At 34.5% G+C, this 24,861-nt stretch overlaps 1 protein-coding gene and 1 pseudogene across 3 annotated transcripts; one reads left to right on the forward strand and one right to left on the reverse strand.

Annotated features, from left to right (window-relative positions):
* Window positions 1-863: 863 nt before the first annotated feature.
* LOC133304217 (uncharacterized) lies at window positions 864-7,217 on the forward strand (annotated as a pseudogene).
* Window positions 7,218-7,627: 410 nt separating this feature from the next.
* On the reverse strand, window positions 7,628-15,653 carry LOC133304208 (clathrin interactor EPSIN 2-like). Of its 3 annotated transcripts, none has more exons than XM_061504209.1 (14): window positions 15,421-15,653; window positions 14,754-14,827; window positions 14,585-14,636; window positions 14,300-14,379; window positions 14,151-14,229; window positions 13,775-13,858; window positions 13,496-13,641; window positions 12,860-13,210; window positions 11,609-11,641; window positions 11,138-11,224; window positions 10,868-11,067; window positions 9,457-9,641; window positions 8,296-9,088; window positions 7,628-8,182 (listed from the first exon to the last, which is right to left on the reverse strand). In XM_061504209.1, the coding sequence occupies exons 2-14, from the start codon at window positions 14,786-14,788 to the stop codon at window positions 7,836-7,838; spliced, it is 2,472 nt and encodes an 823-aa protein (XP_061360193.1). In that variant the 5' UTR covers window positions 14,789-14,827; window positions 15,421-15,653; the 3' UTR covers window positions 7,628-7,835. The 3 variants fall into 3 exon arrangements, with proteins under 3 accessions (XP_061360193.1, XP_061360192.1, XP_061360191.1); XM_061504208.1 differs by having other exon boundaries at window positions 14,754-14,875; window positions 15,421-15,652; XM_061504207.1 differs by having other exon boundaries at window positions 14,754-14,910; window positions 15,421-15,652.
* Window positions 15,654-24,861: the final 9,208 nt, after the last annotated feature.

The following is a 24,861-nucleotide window of genomic DNA, read 5'->3' on the forward strand; positions in this document are numbered from 1 at the left end:
AAAGCGAACCCACACACACACATATATATATATGGCTTTAATGTTTCTGAAGTGAATATAGATAAGTTATCTACATTCGCTCCCAAAACGACAGTCAATGTAGATAACTTATTTACATAGAGTCCAAAACGACGTTGTTTTGAGACGAAAATATTTTATTTTATTTTTCAGGTGATGGAGCTCACAAATTTGTCTCTATAACATAAGATAACTTATCTCCTTTAATATGAGATTAATAAAACCCACATGTAAACTTTTAATGTGAAAGTTTCAATTTTTTGGTCTCTTTCTTCTTTATTTCTTTAACGCTATCATGCCTTTTTTCCTTTCACCTTCTTATTTATAATTTAAAATGTGTAACTTAGTTCACCAAAAAAACAAAAACAAATGTGTAACTTACATTATATTTTAAAAAAATTCTAAACTTTATCAAAATTAATGAAGTTATAACTTAATTAAAAAACTATACATACATAAAAAAATTATAAATTATAAACGGTTGTCTATGATATACATATATACATATTGAGGGAGACCGCTTTTAGAAAAGTTTCGTCATTAACAATAAATGTTGGCTGAAAAGAATTAGGAAATGAATTTTTTTCATGTGAGATAACCCTCACTTAAGATAATTTACCTATCCATAAACAAATTAAAACTAATGGTTATCAATTTCTTTAATATTTTATCTATTTCACAGTTAATTTAGATAAGCTCGCATGCATGATGAGAGAGAACATAAACTTCACTTTGACTTTTGAGTATTGAGTACTGAATTTTTTTTTGACGATAGGATCTGTTCCTAAATAATCTAATGTAGAAGGTGGGTCCCATCAGTAACAGTCAGATCGAAAGTGAAACAGTCACATCCGAAAATATGATGCTGTTCCTGATTTTCATCCTCTTTCACCGAAACACACTCTGCTGAAGCCTATGGGTCTTACGCTACTGTCTTGTACTTTTTCACCAATTTCAGTTTCAGCCCTTAAATGCTAATTAACTTAGTTTATGCAAACGGGTGTTTGCAAATTTGCAATTTTTAATATTGGGACTGCTTCTGGGAAAAAGATGTTCAGATGGGACCAATTTTGCAGCAGAAACACGTTAATAGGTCTCGGTTTGGGACAGTTTCTTTCTCTTCTGATCACTTCCACAGGCTTCACGTCTTCTCAATTAGCTAAAAAAGGTTTCCCTGCATCTTTCCCTACACATACCCATATTGGGATGATGATTCAATACCCAATTTGTACATGCTTTTAATAGTCTCTTTTCTACTTTTTGCATAAATTTTAATTGTGTATCTAATCTAACTATATAAATTAAATGATGATATTTTGCTAGCTTCGTTATTTTACCCTCCTGCTGAAACTTCCATTCCTTTCTAGCATCTTTATCATGATTGTTGTTGTTGTTATTGGTTATTGAATATTGTATTGTTGGTCTTGATGACGTGGCTTTTGATTCATAGTTTTTGCCTACTAAATTTCATAATAACATGTTCTGTTCTTCCTTACTTCTCTTTATTGGTCCACTCTCTACGTAAGTTGATTTTATGCCTTTTTTTTAAGGCCTTTTACAAATTTTGCCCTTGTCTTCTACTATTTTAGGAATTGATGCACCGACTTCGCAGTCGTTTTTAAACTATGTGTTCTTGGCAATTATCTATGGGAGTATTGTTCTATACAGAAGGCAAGCACTCAAGGTTATGCACTATGCTTGATTATTTCATGTTCTTTGTTACACATATTGTCAATAGGCTTTGATTTATTTGCAAAAACATGATGTAGCTCCCTAGACAATTAATTTTCCAAAATTCATTTTATTTTTTGTTTAGTTTGAGTGAGAGATTGAAGGAAAGAATATTCAATATATTTTATTTTATGATCTGTGTATGTTTACCTCCTGTTACTTTATACCGGTTCTTTTCATTCAATAACTAATATGATGAACATTGTGTATAGCAGGGCTTGATATTAGTGGCATGTTCTATGATTATACTTTTCTTTCTGTTACTCTGTTAATTAAAAAAAAAAGGATAATGCTATATGAACAACACTTGAAGGGGACAAAAAGTGACAACGAATGTGCGGAGCCATTGGGTTCCTTCCGAATTTGTATAGAGAAGTGTCGATGTGGCACTGTATAGATCCAGAGGTAAATCTAATGGTGCAGAAATAGAAGTGAGTGGCTATTGTTTGTGTAAAGCATTGTTTATATAGCATTACCCTAAAAAGAAATGTTGGGGAATAATGGCATCGTAGATGTCTACATAGATGCTCCAAGTATTTCTGTTTCCTAAAAGTATATTGTGGATGAATGATATCTTAAGTCAATGTTCATATGTTCCATCTATTTAGCATAATCACGCCAATCTACAAATTTTGACAGTATTCTTGGGAAACTGGCAGTGTACATACAAACTATCACACTCGTCTGACATTTGGTTTTTCTTTTTGCATGAGATGTGATATTCATTAACTTCCTAAATAGTAAAAAAGAATTAACACCTAAGTATCTTGTGCTGCGTTTAAAAGATAAATGATCTGCTCCTTATCCTCTCTTTTCATTTCAGCATTGAACATTTTGAAGATAATGTCATTAAATTCTGAATGGTACTGATGCAGGCAAAATGGTATTATTACATACTTCTTGGATTGGTTGATGTTGAAGCAAATTTTCTTGGTAAGTGTTTCCAATGACAGAGATATAGTATTACATGGAGAGCACTGTTGAAATTAATATGTTTGTATGCAATCTGCTCAAGCAACAGCTGGTAAGAGAAGAATTAAAATTTGATGAGGAACCTATGGTCCCAAATTTATTTGCCAAATCTAGAATCCTGAAGTATAGCTTTAATCTTTTCTTTCTAAACACTTACTGTTTGGACCATTTTGTATATAATCTAATGAAGCAAGTCACGAGTTGGATGATATTACTTTTGATGATTTGCAAGCTAATTCTCATCTAATGAACAGTTGTGAAGGCGTATCAGTATACATCATTAACTAGCGTGATGCTGCTTGACTGCTGGTCCATTCCATGTGTCATGGTTCTTACGTGGATTTTCTTGAAAACAAAATATAGATTCAAAAAGATAACTGGCGTAGTTGTTTGTGTTGCTGGCCTTGTCCTGGTTGTATTTTCAGATGTCCATGCAGGCGACCGAGCAGGTAGGTGGCTTATTTTGTACTTGATATTGACATCTATATTGTGGTATACGTAAGCACATATATGCTTTCACACTAGAACATTTCGAGAGCTAGAGTGTGTGCATTCATCATCTATTTTATTCAAATTCATTTGCCTATATACATTTTAATCCTATCATTTTTCATTAGTAACCTATATCTTTCTCTTTATGGTAGTTGTCTGATGTTATATACACCTGCTATAGGTGGAAGTAATCCTCGTACAGGGGACATTCTTGTCATTGCTGGTGCTACATTGTATGCTATCAGCAATGTCAGTGAGGTAAGCTGATTGCACTTCTGCTTTTAATACATTTTGAAACATATTGCTATTTGCAATTTACAATGTGTATATACTCCTGTTGAAAACTTATTTAGTTGATTGATCCAAACCTTCAAGTCAAGCGTAGCTTGAATCCGGGCTCACGGCAAAATAAGAATATGTTTCATTTGGGCTAATTGAGATGCTCCCACATGATTCATTCACACTCAGCAGTGCATATTAGTATTTCCTTATGTGTAAATTGTAATCTCTTTTGTTATTGTTATTTCTTTCCAATTACAGGAGTTTCTAGTGAAAAATGCTGATAGAGTTGAGCTGATGGCAATGTTGGGTCTCTTTGGTGGCATTGTCAGTGCCATTCAAATGTATCCTTGAAATTTATGTTATTATGAAGAGTAGACTAAGGTCCTTCAATTGAATAATATTTTCTTAGCTTACTTTAAATCAGGCATTCTATATCTTCAAACTTTTGTGAAATTTCCACTGAGGAATCCATTTGGTGGCACTTTCTAGTAATCAAACTTTCTTTCCAGCATTTATTATCTATATTCCTATTTATTTAGTCTTTCATTACATCTTCATCCCGTTGCATAGCTGAAGTGTCTAAATACAATCTTTAAGCCATATTCAAATATTGTTTTGCTCAGTGGTTAAACAAATCAAGCTATATCATAATCATATTGCATTAAGAATTTTATAAAGCACAATTTAAACTCAAAATGTTAAGTTGTTAGGTGAATGACATATTAATGGTTTTATATTTTTCTAAAACACCTCTTCACACAAAAGCCTATTGGGCTTGGAGGGTGGATAATGTACAGACTCATCTACATGTACTAAGAAATTCCATAATTTTTATAAATTGAATGGGGACGATGATGATCAAATTTGTGACCACTTGATTACAAAAGCTTTGATACCATGTAAAATACAATTTCAACCCAATGGTTTTATATTTCTCTTACAATTTTAATTTTGGAATTAACTATGAACTGTCAAAATAGATTGAGTAGTTTGTCACATATGGACTAAAAAGGCAATTTTTGTTTGTAAGTTAACTGTTTTCTAATATTGAGATGAGATAAAGATAATTTTATCTGTTTGCCAGAGGGTAAAATGGTGATTTTGGTTTCAAAATTTCCCTTTGACTTAAAGAAAGGGTAAAATCTTTGGAAAAAGACGTGCATTTGTTGCACTCCGTACATTGTTAGTTCTCTTTTTCATGTTTTGGCCTTAATGTTCATTACAGAAGCATACTTGAGCGCAATGAGCTCAAATCTATTCACTGGTCGGCTGGGGCGGTAAGCTCTCTCTTCTCTCTCTCACACAAACTATTATTGAGTAATTGACAGAATTCCACTTTGTCTAGTATCTCATCAAGGCTGTAAGTGGAATTATCATATGTACATAATTATTTGATTAACTACATAATTATTGTCTTTCTCTTTTCATTTGGAGGAACCATAAAATCCAGGGTTGTCTTCTATTTTCAATCATGGATTGGAATAATGAATTTGGTCTTTAGGAGAGGATTGTTTGGAATCTACATGTAGCCATAGTGATGTGCCCTTTCTCTAGGGATAGGGGTAAATCTTTAAGGTTTAGAACATAAAGAAATTAAGTAATGAACACATTATAGTTGTCACATAAAATCTATTAAAGAAATCCATCTGGTATTCCTGGATGTTTTGCTTCGATGTGTTGTGTTGTGTTGCGTAGAATTGTGAATTTAATGAAGTTGGGTTCTATAAAACCTTCTTTGTTTAGAATTCTTCCTTTTCTTTCTCAGAAAAAATATGTATTGATTACCTGCCTAGTACCCTTCAACCCCACCCACAACTGCATACTGGCCCGTGCCTAATGATTGTAGATTTTTCTCTGTTTTTTGCCTTTTACTATTTACTATACCCCCTTAATAATATCTATTTTGTATATCGAGTTGTTTATGTTTTAGCAACATGCCAATTAGCATGATGCAGAACTGGAATTATAATTATTTATGTTATTTATATCCATTTCTTTCAATGTTGATTTCAGGCGCTTCCTTTTGTTGGATTTGCAGTGGCTATGTTCATGTTTTACTCTTTAGTCCCTGTCCAACTTAAGGTGTGGATTCAAACTATAACGATTCTGCTGATATTGTAATTTGAAATTATCTCTGTTATCATGACTGAAAGAAAATGATGACACAAAATAGAAGTAATAATAGATCGACAACTGTAGTATTGATCATTATTAGTATTATATTATTCTATTATTATTATTTACCCTAATATATATTTCTTGGATCAAATTATTTTATAATTAGGGTAGCACTGAACAAAAATTCACTCATGAAGTTGCTTGAAAATCTTGTTTAAATACTATTGGAGAATTCATGCTTATATTATGGCCAATACTTTTCTGACTGGTGACAGCAAAGGGGCTTAGATTTAGATTTAGCCTACCAAATGGAGAATTGTGAGAAATGTCTGGGGTTTCACAGGGAACTAGTGTTTTAAAATATTCTCTGTTCTTTTGTCACAGATCAATGGTTCTACAATGCTAAATCTATCTCTGTTGACATCTGACATGTGGGCTGTCTTAATTCGCATTTTTGCATACCATGAGAAGGTCTGAGAGCAACCTCTGTTGTCTTTATTTTTTTCCACTCAGATGTGAGTAACATGTGGAGTGTGCTTAACATTTCTAGAGTTACTTTTCCTGCACAGGTTGATTGGATGTACTTTGTGGCCTTTGGCGCTGTAGTTGTTGGGCTTATTATCTACTCTGGGTATGTAATTCCGCACTTTATAAGCATAAAATTACTCTTTCTGTAGGCAGGTTCAGTCAGGATTTTCAGAAAATGAATGATTGCAACTCATTCCGCTTAAGAAATTTTCTTAATGTGCTGTGCTCATGAATTTTAGCTTAGCCATTTTCTTCAATCTATATTTCATGGAATAGGATCAATTTACACTGGTATAAGAATAATAAGTATTACATCAAATCTTAACCATTGATTTTCATGCATCTAACGGTTATAATTTATTGGATTATACTCATTAATTAATTATTAATTCTCCATAAATTACAACCGTTAGATGCATGAAAATCAATGGTTAAGATTTGGTATAAGACTTATTATTCCTATACCGGTATAAGTTGATCTTACCCAATATTTAATTGGTTCATGGTATTTGTTTGAGTAGAGATTCAAATTCTTTGCGTGCTGAATCCTTGTACATAGTTTTTGAAAAGATTGCATTTACAAGGACCAAAAAGTGCCTATTGTAGTAGCTTTAAGTTGATGCTTCTCAAAAGCGGTACTTCGATATATCTAATAGGTTTTAAGAGTGTTTGTTGATCTGATTGCAGAGGTGACAAAGATGAAAATCAACACCCTCTTGATGTTGCTGAAGATGCTGGCCAAAGACAACATGATGAGGAAACCCAATTCAGTAAGTCATAGAAATGGAATTGGGGCCGGAAGCTCAAAACACTAAGTAGCTTAAGAGATGCATAAAGGGAAGAACCATGACGAAGAATCTCCTAAGATGGAGACTACTCATTCACATCTTCTCCAAGACTGCAGCACAAGAAGAACACAATTCAATTCAATTCATGTAGATGGAATTTTGAGAATGTTTTGGACGATTTTTTGGAATTTCATAGTCAACTTTCAGTCAATAGTTTGCTAAATACGTGATATGTTATTACTTTGAAGAAACAAAATGGAGGGGAAAAAATCAATAAAACATAGATTTTCAAGGATTACTTAGAGGGATTTCTGCAACCATATTTACTTTTCTGGCATAAAATTTGGGATGATTGATTAAATGCCTCGAACTAGGATAGCCATTCTCCTTACAGTTTTGAATATTCCCTTTTTTTATCTTCTTCCATGATTGGGAGTAGTTACTAATGATGTTTGGTCCTTCTTGGATGTCCAATCTATCAAAAGCAAGAAAAATTCTATCACAGAAAGAAATGCATTAGACGACTGTTGAGCAGACAGAATATTCAACCCGGATGTTTACATGAGCGTGCACAACTGCACATGCATGATTTGTAGTCAGCATCCAAACACGACATGTAAAGTTCATTGCAAAAAGAATATATTTATATCACACCACTCACTGTATCCAGTTAATGGAACACAGCTACGATGCCACAGAGCACCTATAGAATGTGACGCAAAAAAGAATGGAAATAGCACATTATAGAACAAGCATAAGCATACATCACAGAGTCACTTTACAGAAAATTACGTCTATTGATGTAAGCACTAGTGGCAGTGGTATTGGCATGGCATCTCTCTCAACTCGTAACAAAACAATTGAGTAATAATACATTACATTACTATCTAGGTATAATGCTGAATCTCATCGATAGCCACCACCACCACCACCATAAGGCTGTTGAGGATAACCATTAGTTCCGATCATGTAGTTATAATTACTTGGTACATTGGACCCAACAGGTCGTTGCATCTGGACTCCTGGCCCCATACCCATGGGTACATTTATACCTCCATAGCCTCCTCCCATGCCCATTCCCATCGGTCTTAGAGCACCCGCGCCAGCCCGGCCTATACCTGAGCCAGATCCCATAGCTTTACCCATGGTTACTGTTGATGTTACAGGTGTTGTGGTAGGCTTCTCCATCCTCTTGTCCTTCCTATTTATGGCATCAAAGTCAATTCCAATATCTGCTAATGGATTTATTTTAGCTGCAAATGAAAAGCATAGAAAGTCAATAAAAAGCATGAAACATCAACAATCTAACTGAAGTGTTACAAAACAGCATGGGTTGGGTGGGTTTGAGAAGGAAATAAACACTCACATCCAGATATATTCAAATTAACCAATCCCCTGCTTAGTGTATCTGCCCAAACTGTGGATTTTGTCTCAAACTTATCCTTGGACGATTGAGACACAGCATTTACTTGTTGAACACTGTTAAACTGCTGGGGAAAATAGTTTGCATGCTGCGACAGCTGTACTGTTGGAGCTTGGGGAGCTGTAGCTCCTTGTGGCAGGAAGTTTTCACTGTTCATAGGTCCACTTTGAAATTGAGAGTGGAATCCACCATATATATGACCACTTAACTGTGCAGGTTGATCAGCATGAACTGGAAAGGGGTGCTGTGCATGTTGACCAGTGGGAACTGAAAAGGTTTGTCGTATAGGTTGACTGGTTGCAGCTGAGAAACCTTGCTGTGTAAGTTGGCCGGTTGGTACAAAAAAAAATTGCGATGCCATTTGCCCAGATGAAGCTGAAAAGGCAGGTGAAGATTGAGCATTAGCAGGAGCTGAAAAGTTCTGCTGTGAACTCGTCCCTGGTAATGGCGCAGGGGGAAGAATATCAGCAAGAATATCAGTTTCCTGCGGTGGAGTACACATATCTTGAGGCAAAAACTGTATGTTGGATGATAAAGGCTTAGTGTCACTTGCACCAGATGTAGAGTAGGGAACAACAGAAAATGAATCTCCAAACCCAAAGTTAGAGACCGTTTCTGTAATAGGAGCACTTGATTGCGATGGTTCAAGACTCTGATGTGTCTGGAGTTGAGATGGAGCAGTTTCAGTGGAGGGAATGGCCTTAAATGGTGAATCGCCGAATGGATCTTCAAACAACTGCGAAAAAGTCAAACCAACAAATATTATTTCAACAAGGATTAACAAAAAGAAACTGATTCTCGTAAGAGAGGAAGTGCGAGGAGCTGTTTTATACACTGAGATGCAGAAGCATTTAAAAGATTATTCTAAGCACCAGCGATTTAATAGACAATGTCATTCATAGAAACGCACCAGTTTCAATATTCAGACTACCACCCACCCATTTTGGTCCACAAACAGAAGTGATAGTAACTACTATGCTACATTTCTTAACAAGAACGCACCCATGTTTACAATCAAACATGCAAAATCAGAAAAGACAGAAGAAACAAGGAAACAAAGTGAAAACTGGAAGCATTCCAAGTCATGAACAAACAAATTCCTACCGGATTGAAATTATTGGATGCGGATGGAAGTGGTGCAAAGGATGCTGTTGACTCAAGGTTTGCATTGTCTTGAGGGATTGTGGTTTCTGATGCAGAAGGCACAAGAGCCAATGCATTTGAAGAGAATGACTCTGACAGGGAGCCAAATAAGTCCATTTCAACATTATTAACCGGAGCTGGGGCAGCTAAGAAGAAACATAAGGATGTCATGAATATAATGCCTAAGAAATGTTCGTTGCAAAGAAAGTAGCATTAAAGCATTAATGTAAGCTCTTGAAAGCCATCAATCAACATTAAACTAAAACCCAAAATGGCTGCCAATAACAATTTCATCAAATCTCAATTAGGGCCACGCTATTGAATTTACAAGTATGGGATTGAAGAGATGGATGTATTAAGTGTTATGTCTTGCCACACACCATAGTTGAACATTCCTTAAAAGCATTTCCAAGTGGTCCAGAGCATACTTCTTGATCACACCCTACTCAAATGCATATAAATGAAAAGAAATTCAATTATGAACTTGACTAATGAATGGGAACTTTCCCGGTAATTACTGAATCTTAAATTCTTAAGTAAGATTCAGTTTCAGAAGTCTTCAAAATTTTATACAATTGAGCACATATACCACTCCATAGTCTGTACGGCAGTCAGTCTCATATAAATCAGTACAAAACCAATTCAACTCAAAAACTTAAGCTATTGAGTGACGTTACATGAATGGTTTTATATTTCTCTAACACGCCCCCTCACACGAGAACCCACTGGGCTTAAAGGGTGGACAATAAACAAGTCCACCTACCTGTATTAAGAAGCTCCACAAGATTTAATTACTTATTAGTTAAATGGAGGGTAGTAAGGATCGAATCAGTGACACCAAGGCTCTGATACCATGTAAAAAACCAATTCAACCCAAAAGCTTAAGCTATTGAGTGAGGTTACATTAATGGTTTTATATTTCTCTACAAAATCTACAACCAGAGACTCATCAGTAAAATGATTCCAAGCACCTATCTCACTATCCTTGTTACCTGATCATGTGAGCAGTAGAGACATGCTACAAAATGCCTCATTATTTCATCAATTTTGAAAGTGCTCTGGCAAGGCCCCAATTAGGACCAGAAAACCAGATTGTTAGGACTTAGGAGCACAGCAGATACACGCTCAGGAACACTTACAAGTGAAAGAACTCCATTTGTAATGAGAGGCATGCAAAGAAAATTACAAAAACCCGGTTAACCCGTCCAGCAGAGACAATATACTGAATAAGAACTTAATATGAGCATAAAAAAGCCAATACAAAAAATAATCTAACATGTAAGATTTTCCAAAACAAGAAACACTGAGATTCTGTAACAAGCATACTGAGGATCATTATACTGAATTCTTTAAGGAAATTTTCAGTTCACACCTGATCCAGGACCACGAGGATCAAATTCATCAGAAGCCTCAACTTCCCAGTTTCCAGATGTAGCAGTACTGGCAGCAGCAGTTGCTTCCGTTGAATTGTCGCTTACAAGAGGAGAAGATCCTGTAGGGGCAGAGGTTTGGTGTGGATTATCGCTTGCAGAAGAGCCTCTTGGAGCAGATGCTGCTGAAGTTTCTCCATCCCTGCAATCAAAATGCTAATAATAACAGATTCCTTTGTTAATAAGTAATCTCCGTATTGTAAAATTCATACCTTTCGTTGTGTAGAGGGCTTTGAGAAACAGCTTCTTCATAACTAGGAGGAGCAACCATATTTTTCTCAGAAAGTTTCTGTTCTAGCCTGCCCATTGTATTGCACATGGTCAATCTATAAGACTACATGTATGTGTTATATGTTACAACTGTGTATTGTTTAACAGATTCAACGCTAGTCAGCTCACAGCTGTTATAATAGTGGTCAGATCCATTTGTCAGTTAGTTAGATTACTGTTAGAGACAGTGGCACATATATAAAAGAATGTACTCATGTGTAAACACTCTCTTAGTCATTCATTCATTCAAATATATTTCGCAGAACTATCTCTCTTCTCTTTTCTCTGCTTCTCTAACATTTTCTCTTAGTTTCTCTACTTTTCTCATAAAGTTCCAATTCTATCACTAAAAAATGCCTAGTGGGATTATGCAAGAATATGCGGGAGAAAGTATATCTCTATGCACAATTTACCTTCTCTCCAGTGAGTGGTCTTCAGCTTTAGCACTGTTACGAGAACATTGCATAAAAGATCGAGTTAGTAGCAACAATGAGGTGCATCACACGGCAATAACATTACATTAATCCCAATGATTTCATGATAAATGAGAAGGTAAATTTTAATAATTATAAAAAAAGATCACATCTTGAAGTGACTTTCATTAATCATTTTTGCTACTGAAAGAACCCAAACCAGAATACTTATGTCCATTGAATCAGCTCAACTAATAAAGGCCCTGTTACAACACTCCACATCAACATCAATATCATCTTTATTCCGAACTAGCTAGGACCGTTGATGAACCCAAATAAAAAGCAATAAAATATTGAAGGAAAAGAAGAATAAAAAAGAGAGAATTAATAGATAAAAAAATAAGTATCCTTTTTTAGGCTTTGAGTAGAACAACGCTGAAACTAAATTGCAATTGAGTAGCCGAGGATAGCATATGGTCAAGACCTATAAATAGCCACTTATATAATAAACCTTCTTTTGGACCTTGAGATAAAACCTTGAAGCGCAAGACCTGATTCCTTCATTTATGCTTACAACTTTCCATCATATACCATTTCCCCCCACAATGTGAAGTTGGTTATACTGTACACCCCCTATATATCTATCTTGTAACTTATCTTATTTATGCATATCCAACAAAAAATCAGAGAATCACCGGAAATGAATAAGAGCACTAAACTTGTTATTTCACAAATTAATCATCAACTAAGATTTTAAAAATAATCAAACATCAATTTTTATAAAAAAATTATCTTTATTTTTTGTCAAGAGTATGCAACTCACCGGTACATTCCTTAAAATTTTATGTTATAGTCAAAGTGAAAAAATTTAAGGAAGATGTAGGAAGCAATAATATAAGAAATTGGCAATTGCACAATTATTTCTGTCTTGAACTAATTAAAAATATAGATCCAAACCAGATAGGTGTTGAATGGATTGGGTTCTCCATAATCAAAAAATTTTAAACTGAAAAGCTTAAAATTAGACTTGATTTCTTGTTTTCCCCTCAAAATCAAAGCTACCCAAAGCCAACTGATGAAAATCCCAAAAAATCCATCAGCTTGAAGCAATAATGTAAAATACAAATGATAACTAGAAAGCTAGGATCCAAAACTAAATGAACCCCAAGAACTTTAATCATTAAAAACACATTATCTACTACAGATTTTATTGGATAAAAGAATTCATCTCATTCATATATAGGCTCATACCGAGATGAGCGTTGACCATCGTCATCATAGCTACGGTCATGATCTCTATCAGAGCTCCTGCTTCTTGAACCATATTGGTAATCATCCACACTTTGACTTCTTCCTCTGTATTCATCATCCTTGTAACCATCTCTGCTATAGCGTTCCTCATAACCTCTGCCATAACGATCTCCATCACGACTATACCGATCATCATCTCTATAGCGCCATTCTCCTTCTTGGCCATTACCATAACCACTTCTATCTTCCTCCTTGCTTCCATAACGATCATCATCATATCTATCACCATAAGCTCCACTGCTTGAATATGAACCCGGCCTATACATTCCATCTGTTGAATTGTTGCGAAACCTGATGAATCATGTAGGGAAATTACATGTCTCCTCAAACTCCACATGCATACTTACATATGTCATATATTCTACCCTGTGATTTTAGATTTGTAATCTAGAAACAGAAAAGAAATTCAAACACACAAATGATGGATATTATAAAACTTGGGGAAAAAAGAAAAAGAAAATATCTACTTAAACAATATCTGATTCTTCCTAAATAAGGTGGTAGATATAAGTCTTTATGGCAACAGGAAAATAACAAAGTTCAAAATATCAATAAAATTAATGAGAAGAAAATTACTTGTCCCTGTTAGAAGCAGCCTTCTCTCTAACCTCTGTGATTTTTTCTTTATCATTCACAAGGAGAACGAGACTCTGTGATTTCTTCCTGACGTTGTTTCCCTGGTCTCTTCCACTGGAATCAATGTATTGAAAATTGGACAATGTCTGTTCACATGGCATTTACAATATTATCAAATTGCATTCTAATTTTTAGATCATTTGTGTAATACTAGGGACTTGCATGGCAATTAATTAACAGTACATAAATGTTAAGTACAATTAATAAAATGGAAATTACTGATATTTGATGGGCATGTTCTCTAATCTCCTCTATGACTCGCTCTGACCCATGAGCCACCAAGTACTCTAGTACTATCAAAGCCTGTTATCGAACATTCAATGCACAGAGATAATCAATATTCTATTCCACGAGAGTATGATCAGCAATAAATGCAAAAGACATACAAGACAGAATTCTTAACAGGCAAAAATCCATCATAATTTCAGATGATGTAAATACACCTATTAAGACAAAATTCATAAATGGTGTACTAAATGGTCATGGGTGCATTGAAGTGTTGAGGGCACAACAGAGCATTACGACAACCAAAAAGAAATAAGAGAACAGAACCCATGAGTAACTGCAACTAAAACATAAAGTACTTCTACAAAACCTTGTAGACATGCCGCCAATTCTTGCCAGTGTCATTAATCCGCTTCCAGATAACTGCCATGATCATCTGGTATTCATGACTGCAAGGGAGCTCAAAAATGAGATTCTTCTTGTACAATATCAAGCATAAAATAATGAGTTCAAACTCACTAGTTTTTGGTTGCCAGAGCAATTTCTGCAAGAAGTGCTCCATGAGGACCCCAGGCTTCATTGCTGGTAGCATCAAGAATCTGGAAGAGGGGAGAAATAACTAATCTATATAAATTTTGCATGATAAGATTGTAATATATAAAATTCAAGATAGTCAACAAACTATTTCATGAGCAAGTATTATAGAAAAGTAAATCCAGACCTCACACAAATTCTTACACCAACCATCTTATTATGAGTTTGGTAATCATAGTTTTACAGTGAACATTCAAAGAAAAAATTTACCTTCTGTTCTATCCCAGGAACTTTCAACACTTTCTTATTTACTTCTCTTTTACTGCAAGAATAGAATGAAGAGAGTAAGAAATTTGTTCAGAAAAAGGTAATAAACAGTCAAAATAGAAATTACATTCATGTCATTTTGAGCCATGCATTAATAAACAGTTAGACTTACAGATCCCTAACAGTTTGACCAAGGGCCTTCTTCATTGTAGCTGGTTTTTAGTAGTAGCGTGCCAGCACCAATGACTGAATTGCCATTTACAAATAAAGCCCACTTCAGATTCTTGTCTTGCACTAGTTCAAGGAAAAACTTAGACTTTCTTCAAATTCTGAAAAGATTTTTTCAAGTAATATTCTTTGTTTTACTAACATAGCAGATAACAGTTAATTTCTGAAAAGATTCTTCGTTTATCATAGCAATCAAAGTTCAAAGAATCCGAAATTGTACAAGAAAACATTGAAAGACATAACATAAAGGTCTGTGAATGAAATCATAGAACACCAAAAACTCATTAAAGCCAAGTTGAACTGGAAAGAACAAAGAAAAACTAACAGGGGCACCACAACTAAATGTGACTCCTCGAAGCTAATAATTCCAAGAAATGATAAAAATAAAATCTTTATAAATGTTGACCACAAAAAACAATCAAGGAACAAATTATACGAGAAATCAAGCATCAAAACCAAAATCAAAATTCAGACCCGGAAGAAGCATGAGATGGAATGTTAAGAATTGAGATAAAATCAAGAAAGTTAAAGAGATGCATTAGATCCAATACATGAAAAAGTGAATAAATTGAAGCAAACCCAGATTTGAGCAAGCATAAATGAGATGGAACCTGATCAAAGTAGTCGACAGCAACCAGGTTGAAACTCTTGAGTTTGTCTCAAAAATAAAATTACGAGGGAAAGAGAGAGAAAGAAAAACAAAAGGGTCGCCGACTCTGATTATTTGCAGTGATTTTCTCTCTCTAAAAACGAAAGAAAATTGACAGTGACATTTACAAGTAGAGAATTAAAGAATGAATAATATGTCCAAAAATCAATTAAAAGGTTAAGGAATCAGGGTAGTGACAATAATATGATGCGAGTGTAGTGTAAATGGTTCAAAGTCTTCCCATAAATATATACCAACGTCCTTTTATTATTTCTTTCTTTGTATATATGTCAATTTTCTATCAAAGTAGATGTTTTATTTAGGAGGTGAAGTAGATTAATGTAATCATGTCTTGAGAGGCAGCAACATAAATTAGGTAACTGTTTTAAGTTTTGAGTAAGTTGAGAATCAAGGAGTTCTGCCATGGTTGATGAACGATGATTTCTATAAAGTTTCAACAAAGAGAGTAAACGAAGATACTATTAACCAGGCCGGTCGATCCAGAATAATTATATTTATTCATTACATACAAATTAGTTTCCAAAAGTTGACTCGATCAAAAAAAAAAACAAAAGTCCGATATTTTACTTTCATTATGAAGAAAGAAGATGACAAATATTTCGGTATTTTCATAATTTAATTATTATAATTTAGGATTGTATTTATCTCATTCAATATTAGATAAATCAAATTTTTACACACACATAATAAAGATGGGTTCTATTTATATTTTTTCTCTTTTCAATTATTTGTGGGTCTCTCTTATAATTTTATGTCACTAACATTAGATAATCTATCTTCATCAACATAAGAAAAATATTTTCCTATAATTTATTAGGTCACACTTATTAATTAATTATTAATTTTTAATAAATTATAACCATTAAATTGACAGAAATCAACAATTACAATATAATAATAAGAGATAATAAGAAAAATAACATTTTCCATTCTCTTTTTTTTTTTTTTTCTAGCGTTTCTTACGCTGGTAAAAACACAATGAGCACGAATGATTTTAAAGGTTTAAATTATTAAACAGGAATCGGGATTCTTTTTAATTATTAGTTCTCAACCATTAAAAATAATTTTTAATGAGAAATTTTTAAAAGTAAAGACAATTCACTTTTATATGTTAAAGGATATATAAGATGTTTACAATTGAAAAAAAAAAGATACATAGAATATTTTATTTATCTTTTTTCATATTTACCTTATCTATTTATATCAAATACCGTTGCATCAGAATCCTCCGAATAATCTCATAAGGGAGTGTTTGGTTGAGGAGAAATTTTTTGAATACTAGAGAAATGTAATTACTAGGAAAATTGTTGGAATGTGAATTTGGTAGGAAAGTTAAAAAAAAATTGTTTAGTTAGTCAAAATTTTACCAGGGAAATTGAGTTAAATTTTGTGAGTCTTTGTTTGGTTGAAGGTGAAATAATGATGGGTAAATGTGTTCAAATACCAAAAATAACCCTTGATATTTTAGAGATGTAGACATGTGTATTTAGAAGAGGACAATATGGTAACACTCTTCATTCACCTTTTTGCATTTTAGCTAGTTTTCTAGGAATACCACGTCCTAAATAGTAAAGTTCTATCATGATTTGCTTTTGATTTTGCACATGCTTGTGAAGGAGGGGGAAAAGAGAAGCATAGCTAAATTTTTTTAATCTTTCTACCAAACAAAGCAATCATAAAATGCCACTTCATGATAGATGGAGAACCAAATAAAAAACTTCAACCAAACGCCCTTTCCTCTGTCGGACAGTGGCTTTGTAGTGAAAAAAAAAAAACACAGCTTCCTTTTGCTATTTTATTCTTTAGAACTTTCTTATTTATTGTTATCAACTTTTTATTTTTTGTCTGTTTTTAAATTATAATTTTCTATAAATTTCTTGCTTTTTAGTAAAAGTATCTGAAATTTTTTTAAAAAAAAAACTTTATTTTCTTAAAAAAAATTCTTCTGAAAAATGTAATGCATAAAAAATCTTTTTTCAGAAACATATCTAACCGGATACAAAATTGACGGAAGCATGTATCGACTTTGTAAGTAATATTAACCTTTTTATTGAAACATTATCACATGTTTTGTCAGAAGAACAATCCATGCATGGTCTTATGATGCCCCATAGTCTCTTTCAAGGGTTGAAAAGATTGTGCATCACTGTGTAGCAATTTTTCTTCTGTCAAAAGTTGTTGGGCTGCAAAAGCAACGAGGTGTTCCAGAAATGTCTGCGATCGAGTAAATAACTCTACGAATGAATGGATCGGATCGAATTGGAAAATGGAAATATTTGTACAAGTTACAGTGATCAAAATGTCATTATTTATCAATTTTTTTATCTAAATGTTACGTGAGCAATGTTATTTTTCAATCTGCTACGGAAACAAGTTCTCTACCAGGTGTAACGAACTCGATTTACTGACGTGTCACGTTTCTAGTGAACACCAAGTTCGCTACACAGGATAGCGAACTTGGTTTTAACCAAATTCGCTACTCAATATAGCGACCTTCATATTTTTTTTTTTAACTTGGTACTTGTTATCCACTAGAGATGTGACACGTCAGCAAACTGAGTTCGCTACACCGGGTAGCGAACTTGCCCCCGTGACAGATTGGAAAATAACACTGTTCGCGTGGCATTTAGATAAAAAAATTGGTGAAAAGTGACATTTTGATCAGTGTCCCAAAAGCAATTCACTAATTGAAATAGAATAGAATATTTTAGGGGCAAAAAAACAAATTTTTTACACCAAACCTAGAAACATATCCTACACCCAGTCCTCATAAAGAAATTAGAAACAGATTAAGGGGGTGTTTGGTTCAAGCTTTTGGAGAGGATTACCGGTAATCCTTCTTTGGTAAATGTAATTACCACGTTTGGTAGAAGGAATAAATTACGATTCCCGGATATCCAAGGATTACCGGTAATTTGATTTATAAAGAAAAGTCACTATTCAGATTACCAAAAATAATATGGTAATTCGGAATACCAATCAGAATACCAAGTAAAGGGAAAGCACAACAATAAATTTTGAGACAAAAATACCCCAATACACATAAAAATCTAGACCAAATCTATCAATTACAAAAGTAAAAATAGTTTGGGGTTATTTTTGTAAAATAACCTCATATTCCAAGTCATATTTCGTTCTAAACCAAATATGGAATTAGTAATTTTTACCCAGTATTCCCGGTAATATTTTGGGGAACCAAACACATCTTTCGTAAGATTCCAAGTAAACTCAATTTCTACTGAATTCCCATTAATCATGATTCCCGGTCACCAAAAAATTTCTCCTGTACCAAACACACCCTAAAGTTTAAAGTTTGATAAAGGTAATGATGACATGAAGACTCGTGCTTGGGTCATATTTTAGTTGAGTATTTTCTTTTTGGTATATGTATATATTTTTAGTGTAATTTTTCTTTTCAGATTAATTATTTTATGCTATTTTCAAGTTTTTCGAATATCAATGTTTGAACTTTGATAGATTAATTAGTAGTGGCAAATATCAAATTTTGACAACTTAATTATATAAATTTTGATATCATGTATTGTAGGTTTTTTTTGACCTTTTTACCCTTCATTAATTAATTAATAACCATTTTGTCCCATATTCGAAACTATCTATCAATCTGCCCCTCTTTAATCGATTAACTTAAAGATTTAATATTTACAAAAAAAAAACTTAAAGATTTAATTAATTAAATGGTCAAAACTGAAAAAAATGGTTGACTTGAAGATTTAATCGATTAAATCTTTAACTTAATCGATTAAATCTCCAACAACCATCAAAGAAAAACAATTTACTGTTCAACGAAAATGGCGTTAGATGAAAGTGGTGTTTGGGGTGAGAAACACTGACACTGACCATCAAAGAAAAACAACGAAAATATTTATAATTATATATATATATATATATATATATATTTATAAGATAATAATCATGTAACATCCCGAGCGCTGATAAGAGCGAGGAGTGATCGCCGGTGCAAAGAGGCACGGACAAGGAGCGGCTCCTGACAGGCTTCCAGCGGGGGGTTACATGTATGAATGAATCGAATCGACACCCGAAAGAGAGGGATTCCAAAGGCTGTGCAGGTATAAGGCTGCACAGTTTGAGATAGCTTATAAGAATTAATTGGTACTACCTATGCTAACAAGATGCATCTGCTTTTCGGTAGCCCAGATCGGGAGAACTCCACAGTTAAGCGTGCTTGACTTGGAGCAATTTTGAGATGAGTGACCTCCTGGAAAGTTTTCCCGGGAAATGTGCGAGTAAGGAAAAAGCACACTGAAAAGTCTCGTGTTAGTATGTGGGGATAGTCATTGATTCTTGAAGCGGTCGGGCGTTACAAGTGGTATCAGAGCAGGGCCTCTCTTCCAGTACGGTGTGGTTCGAGGACGAACCAGGCGGAAGCTGGTGGGCATGTAACATCCCGAGCGCTGACGAGGGCGGGGAGTGATCGCCGGTGCAAAGAGACATGGACAAGGAGCGGCTCCTGACAGGCTTCCAGAGGGGGGTTACATGCATGAATGAATCGAATCGACATCCGAAAGAGAGGGATTCCAAAGACTGTGCAGGAGTGAGACTGCACAGTTTGGGATAGCTTATAAGAATTAATTGGTACTACCTATACTAACAAGATGCATCTGCTTTTCGATAGCCTGGATCGGAAGCAATTCTGGGATGGGTGACTTCCTGGGAAGTTTTCTCGGGAAGTGTCCGAGTGAAGAAAAAGCACACTAAAAAATCTCGCGTTAGTATGTGGGGATAGTCATTGATTCTTGAAGCGGTCGGGCGTTACAGAATGCTCCCCAACGAAACTTCCCATTCTGACTTCAATGTGTCGGGTTCAGCAGCAACTTGACACCTTTGTAGCAGTCTTCAAATTTTCTTGCTGGTATCGACTTCGTCATCATGTCAAACTAATTGAGGTCGGTGTGCACTTTAATGAGCTTGAGTTGTCCATCCTCCACAACATCCCGGATCCAGAGATACCTTACATCAATATGTTTAGTACAGGAGTGATAGGTCGAGTTCTTCGTTAGATGAATAACGCTTTGGTTATCACACTTTAGCTCGAATTTGTCTCGATCATGGCCGAGTTCTAGAAGAAACTTCTTCATCCACAACATCTCTTTGCAAGCCTCAGTCGCAGCTATGTACTCGGCCTAGGTCATCAAAATTTCCACACATTTTTTTTAATTTAGATTGCCAAGAGCAGTGCAAAAATCATCAAATATCTTGTGTTCGATTTCCTAGAGTCTGCAACTTCCTTTAAATCAGCACCAGTGTAGCCTTGCAGCTCGACCTTAACTTCTCCGAAGCGGAGGCATAAACTTGTCGTTCCTCGAAGATACTTGAAAATCCACTTCACTGCTTCCCAGTGTTCTTTGTCGGGGTTCGACAGATATCGACTTATCATTCCAACTACATATGCCAAGTTGGGTCTTACACATACCATTGCATACATCAAACTTCCGACAACGGACTGGTATGAGATCTTCAACATCTCATCTTTCTCCTCATCAGATCTTGGACATTACTTTTGGCTCAGCTTTAGGTGTCCGGATAAGGGGGTGTTCACTGTCTTGGCTATGTCTATGCTAATTCTCTTCAAAATATTTTCAATGTATTTTTCTTATCTCAGCCGCAATAGCTTTCTTCGTCGATCTCTAATAATTTTGATTATAAGCATTTGCTTTGCAAGGCCGAGGTCCTTCATTGCGAAGGACGAGGTCAACGCCTTCTTCAAGGAGGCTATTCTTGACTTATCTTATCCTACAATAAACATGTCGTCAACATATAAAAGTAAAATTAGAAATTCACCAGCCTCATACCTCTTCACAAATACGCAGTGGTCGACCTTCGTCTCATGATCTTGTGCTCAGTCATGAAAGATTCAAAATTTTTGTACCACTGTCAAGGTACTTGTTTCAAGCCATACAAACTCTTTTTCAAATAGCAGCCGAAGTCTTCTTTTCCTGGAGCTCGAAACCCTTTAGGTTGCTTCATATATATCTCATCTTCAAGGTCTCCGTGAAGGAATGTTGTCTTCATATTTATATGTTCAACTTCGAGGTCCATTGAGGCCGGAATGGCTAATACAGTTTGGACCGAAGTCATTTTAACATCAGGAAAGAATATTTCTTCAAAATCAACTACTTTCTTTTGATTACAACCTTTTACCAAGATTCTGGCCTTGTATATCGACTTTTGGCCGTTATTTTCATGTTTAATTTTATACACTCACTTGTTCTTTAGAGCTCGTCTCCCTTGAGGTAGTTTGGTCAATTCACAAGTCTGATTTTCATGTAAGGATTTCATCTCGTCCTGCATTGCCTTCTTTCGTTAATTTTTGTCTGAGCTCGTTATGACCTCATCATAGCTTTGAGGTTGTCCATCTTCTGCAACAACAATGTACTCGTCAGGTGGGTACCTTGTAGAAGGTTGTCTCACTCGTGTAGAGTGTCTGGGTTGATTTTCAGTTTGAGAGTCCGACTCAACATTCTCATCTCGGACCTCAGTATCATCTTGTCTGTCTTCATTTTCTTCAACAATTAGTTCTTGTTGTTGGTCATTTACATCATTTTCTTGGTTATTTTCTCCCTCTGCTTCAGCTCAGACAGAATGCATAGGTTCTTCGCGTCGGTCAACATCCCAGACATTGGGCTTCGAGATGTCTTTGTTGGTCCCATCTTCATGGAAGACTACATATCAGCTTTTCACCATCTTCTTGTTGACGGGATATCAAAGTCAAAAATCAAACTCACATCTCGACGAACCGAGGTAAATGCATTCTTTTATCTTTGCGTCAAGCTTCGCTTTTTCGACTATTGGGATATGCACGAAAGCTTGGCATCCAAATACCTTCAGGTGATCATAAGCCGCTTTCTGACCTGTCCAAACTTCTTCAGGAATTTCTCCTTCTAGTGGTCATGATGGTGATAGATTAATCAAGCCAGCTGCAGTGCAGACTGCTTCTCCAGGTTACCAGGTCAACACGTAGTAGCAAAGAAAAATGCACAGAGAAGAGAGACATACAAGAACACACTAGACTTTTAACGTGGAAAACCTCCCTTAAGAGGTCGTTTGTATTGACTTATGAAGAAAGTCCTTTTTATCACTTCCTTATTTTAAAAGTATTTTTTATAAAAGTTACAGCTATTTAGATTTTTAAAGAAATATTTATTTTTTGAAAAAAATATTTGACTTTTGACTTTTACTTTTTTATGACTTCTGCTTTTTTTAAAAGCAAACATCCAAACATTCTTTTTTCGAGAAGTGCTTTTTTTTATAAAAAAAAGCAGCTTCTGAAGAAAAAAAAGTCCATCCAAACGGGCTCTAAGGCCAAGGAGTAAAAACCAAGGGACACTAGTCCATAAAATCTTTCGTTATGTCAAAAAAAAAGATTAGAAAGGTGTCAAACTTTTCTAGTTACACTAGAGGTATAATCAAGCATCATCAACAATGATAGTATTTTCAAACTTCCTTAAAGAGGTCTCACTTAAACTTCTCTCTAAAGGTATTTAAATTCTCCAACTCTTTAACTCTAAGCTTTCTCAAAATCTCTAATATCATTACAAGGTCTTCAAGTGTGTTTATACAGAGGTGATGGGAGAAACTTCTAGAATGTTGATGGTGAATAGCATTCTTGAGCCACTCCAAATAACTGTCACCTTTAGGGGTGTTAACGGGCCGAGCCGAGCTTTGGTCTTAAAAGGCTAAGCCTGTGTTCAAACATGGCAGCCTGACCAAGCCCGTTACCTATTGTGAATATAATTTCAGCCTGTGACCTGTCTTATTTACAAAAAATAAAAGTCTGGTTTAGTCTGTTAGCCTGTTTAAAAAAAGTAAGACAACAAAAATTTATCCAAACAAAATATACAATCAACAGTACTAGTAATTCCATAAATATTCATAAATTTAATGTGTATCCAAACAACATAATATAAAACAAAATCATTCAAAAAGTCTGTTTAATTAATAAAATGGGATGAAACGGATTGAGGAGAGAGAGAGGGCTATCACAAGTAGTATAAAAAATATAAAATAAAAATAAAAATTAATATAATAGGCCAGCCTGAGAGGCTCTAAGACCGAGCTTTTGAATTAGAGCCTGAGGCCTTTTTATTAAACAAGTTTTTATACAAATCTAAGCCTGGTTCCAACGATCAATTTTAGACATGTAAGCTTAGGCCTTCACGAGCCGAGCTAAAAACCTCTGGCTCGTTTAGCACCCCTAGTCACCTTGAGCCTTGCACCAAAGAAGAGTTTCAACAACCTTGAGCCTTCTGCCAAGCATTGAAGGAAGGAATGCTCCCCAATACATACAAATATATATTTTAGTATTTGAAAATGAGATTTAGTGAAGAGGATTGGCACTTTATTTATTGTTTATTGTTTATTGTTTACAAAGGCAAAGTGAACAATTTATGTAATTCTAAACAGCATTTAGAATGATTTAAACGGGAAAAAAAAGCATAAACAAGATAAATGATAAAAAAAATTAAGGAAAAAAATATTTTAGAAAAAAAATAAAAGAATATATATTTAATGTTTAATCTTATTAGTATCTATGATTAATGATTGATTTTGAATCAGCAATTTCATGTGAATTTGATGGACAATGTTATGTTAATGTATATATTGATTGCAAGCATAGTAAGAAGCTGGGCCTAGGGACCAAAATTAAAATGCAATCCAAGCCCCAAATGTTCTTTAGTGGCTCCGCTAGTGCCGTCCCTTTGGCAAACCGTGCATTCCTCCGTCTTGTTTTAGGTGTTTTTCTCCGTATTCAGGATAATAGTAAATTTCACGAGAAGTTTATAACTTGCAAAAAATTATTTCATAGTGTAACTTCAGTATGACTTTTACATTGGCGTCAATGAATTCTCTCCAATAAGATAAGAAGATATTAATCTAGAGATGTAAAAACAACTATCATTTTTTAAATATTCATTTTCAATATGTAACAAGTTAAAAAATAAAACATTTTTCCTACTTATTTCAATTTGACTTCCCTTGGCAGTTTTACAATTTTCATTTTCCACCTTCATTCTATCACAAAACAAAAGCTTAAAATGAAAGAATTTATTATATTTGTGAATAAAGTATTGTATAACATTAAAATAATATTAGTTCAGGTATACAAATTATTGTATACCTAATATTTAATATGAAAATTCTGTTAGTGTTTTAAAAATATAAAGTATCCTAAACATTAAGTAATAATGACCAATTCCATGGAGACTAAGGAGACCTCTTCTTTATAATCATCGTTCGGTGCGGCATCGTTATTCTTTTGGTTTTTATATTCTGAAAAATCTACTTTAATGAGATTGAGAATTGATCAGCATCTATATCAATGAAACGTGCCAGGACTAATTAA

Source organism: Gastrolobium bilobum, unplaced genomic scaffold, assembly GCF_033153095.1.
Source record: "Gastrolobium bilobum isolate Gb01-03AN ecotype WA unplaced genomic scaffold, APGP_CSIRO_Gbil_v1 utg11897, whole genome shotgun sequence".
Classification (NCBI taxonomy): domain Eukaryota; kingdom Viridiplantae; phylum Streptophyta; class Magnoliopsida; order Fabales; family Fabaceae; genus Gastrolobium; species Gastrolobium bilobum.

Coding starts and splice junctions, on each gene's coding strand:
- LOC133304208 (XM_061504209.1), bottom strand. CDS start 14,788: ATGAAGAAGGCCCTTGGTCAAACTGTTAGGGATCT. Junction 9,642..10,867: donor TCCTCGTGGTCCTGGATCAG/GTGTGAACTGAA, acceptor GTTTCTTCTTAG/CTGCCCCAGCTCCGGTTAAT. Junction 9,089..9,456: donor CATCCAATAATTTCAATCCG/GTAGGAATTTGT, acceptor ACTTTTTCGCAG/TTGTTTGAAGATCCATTCGG.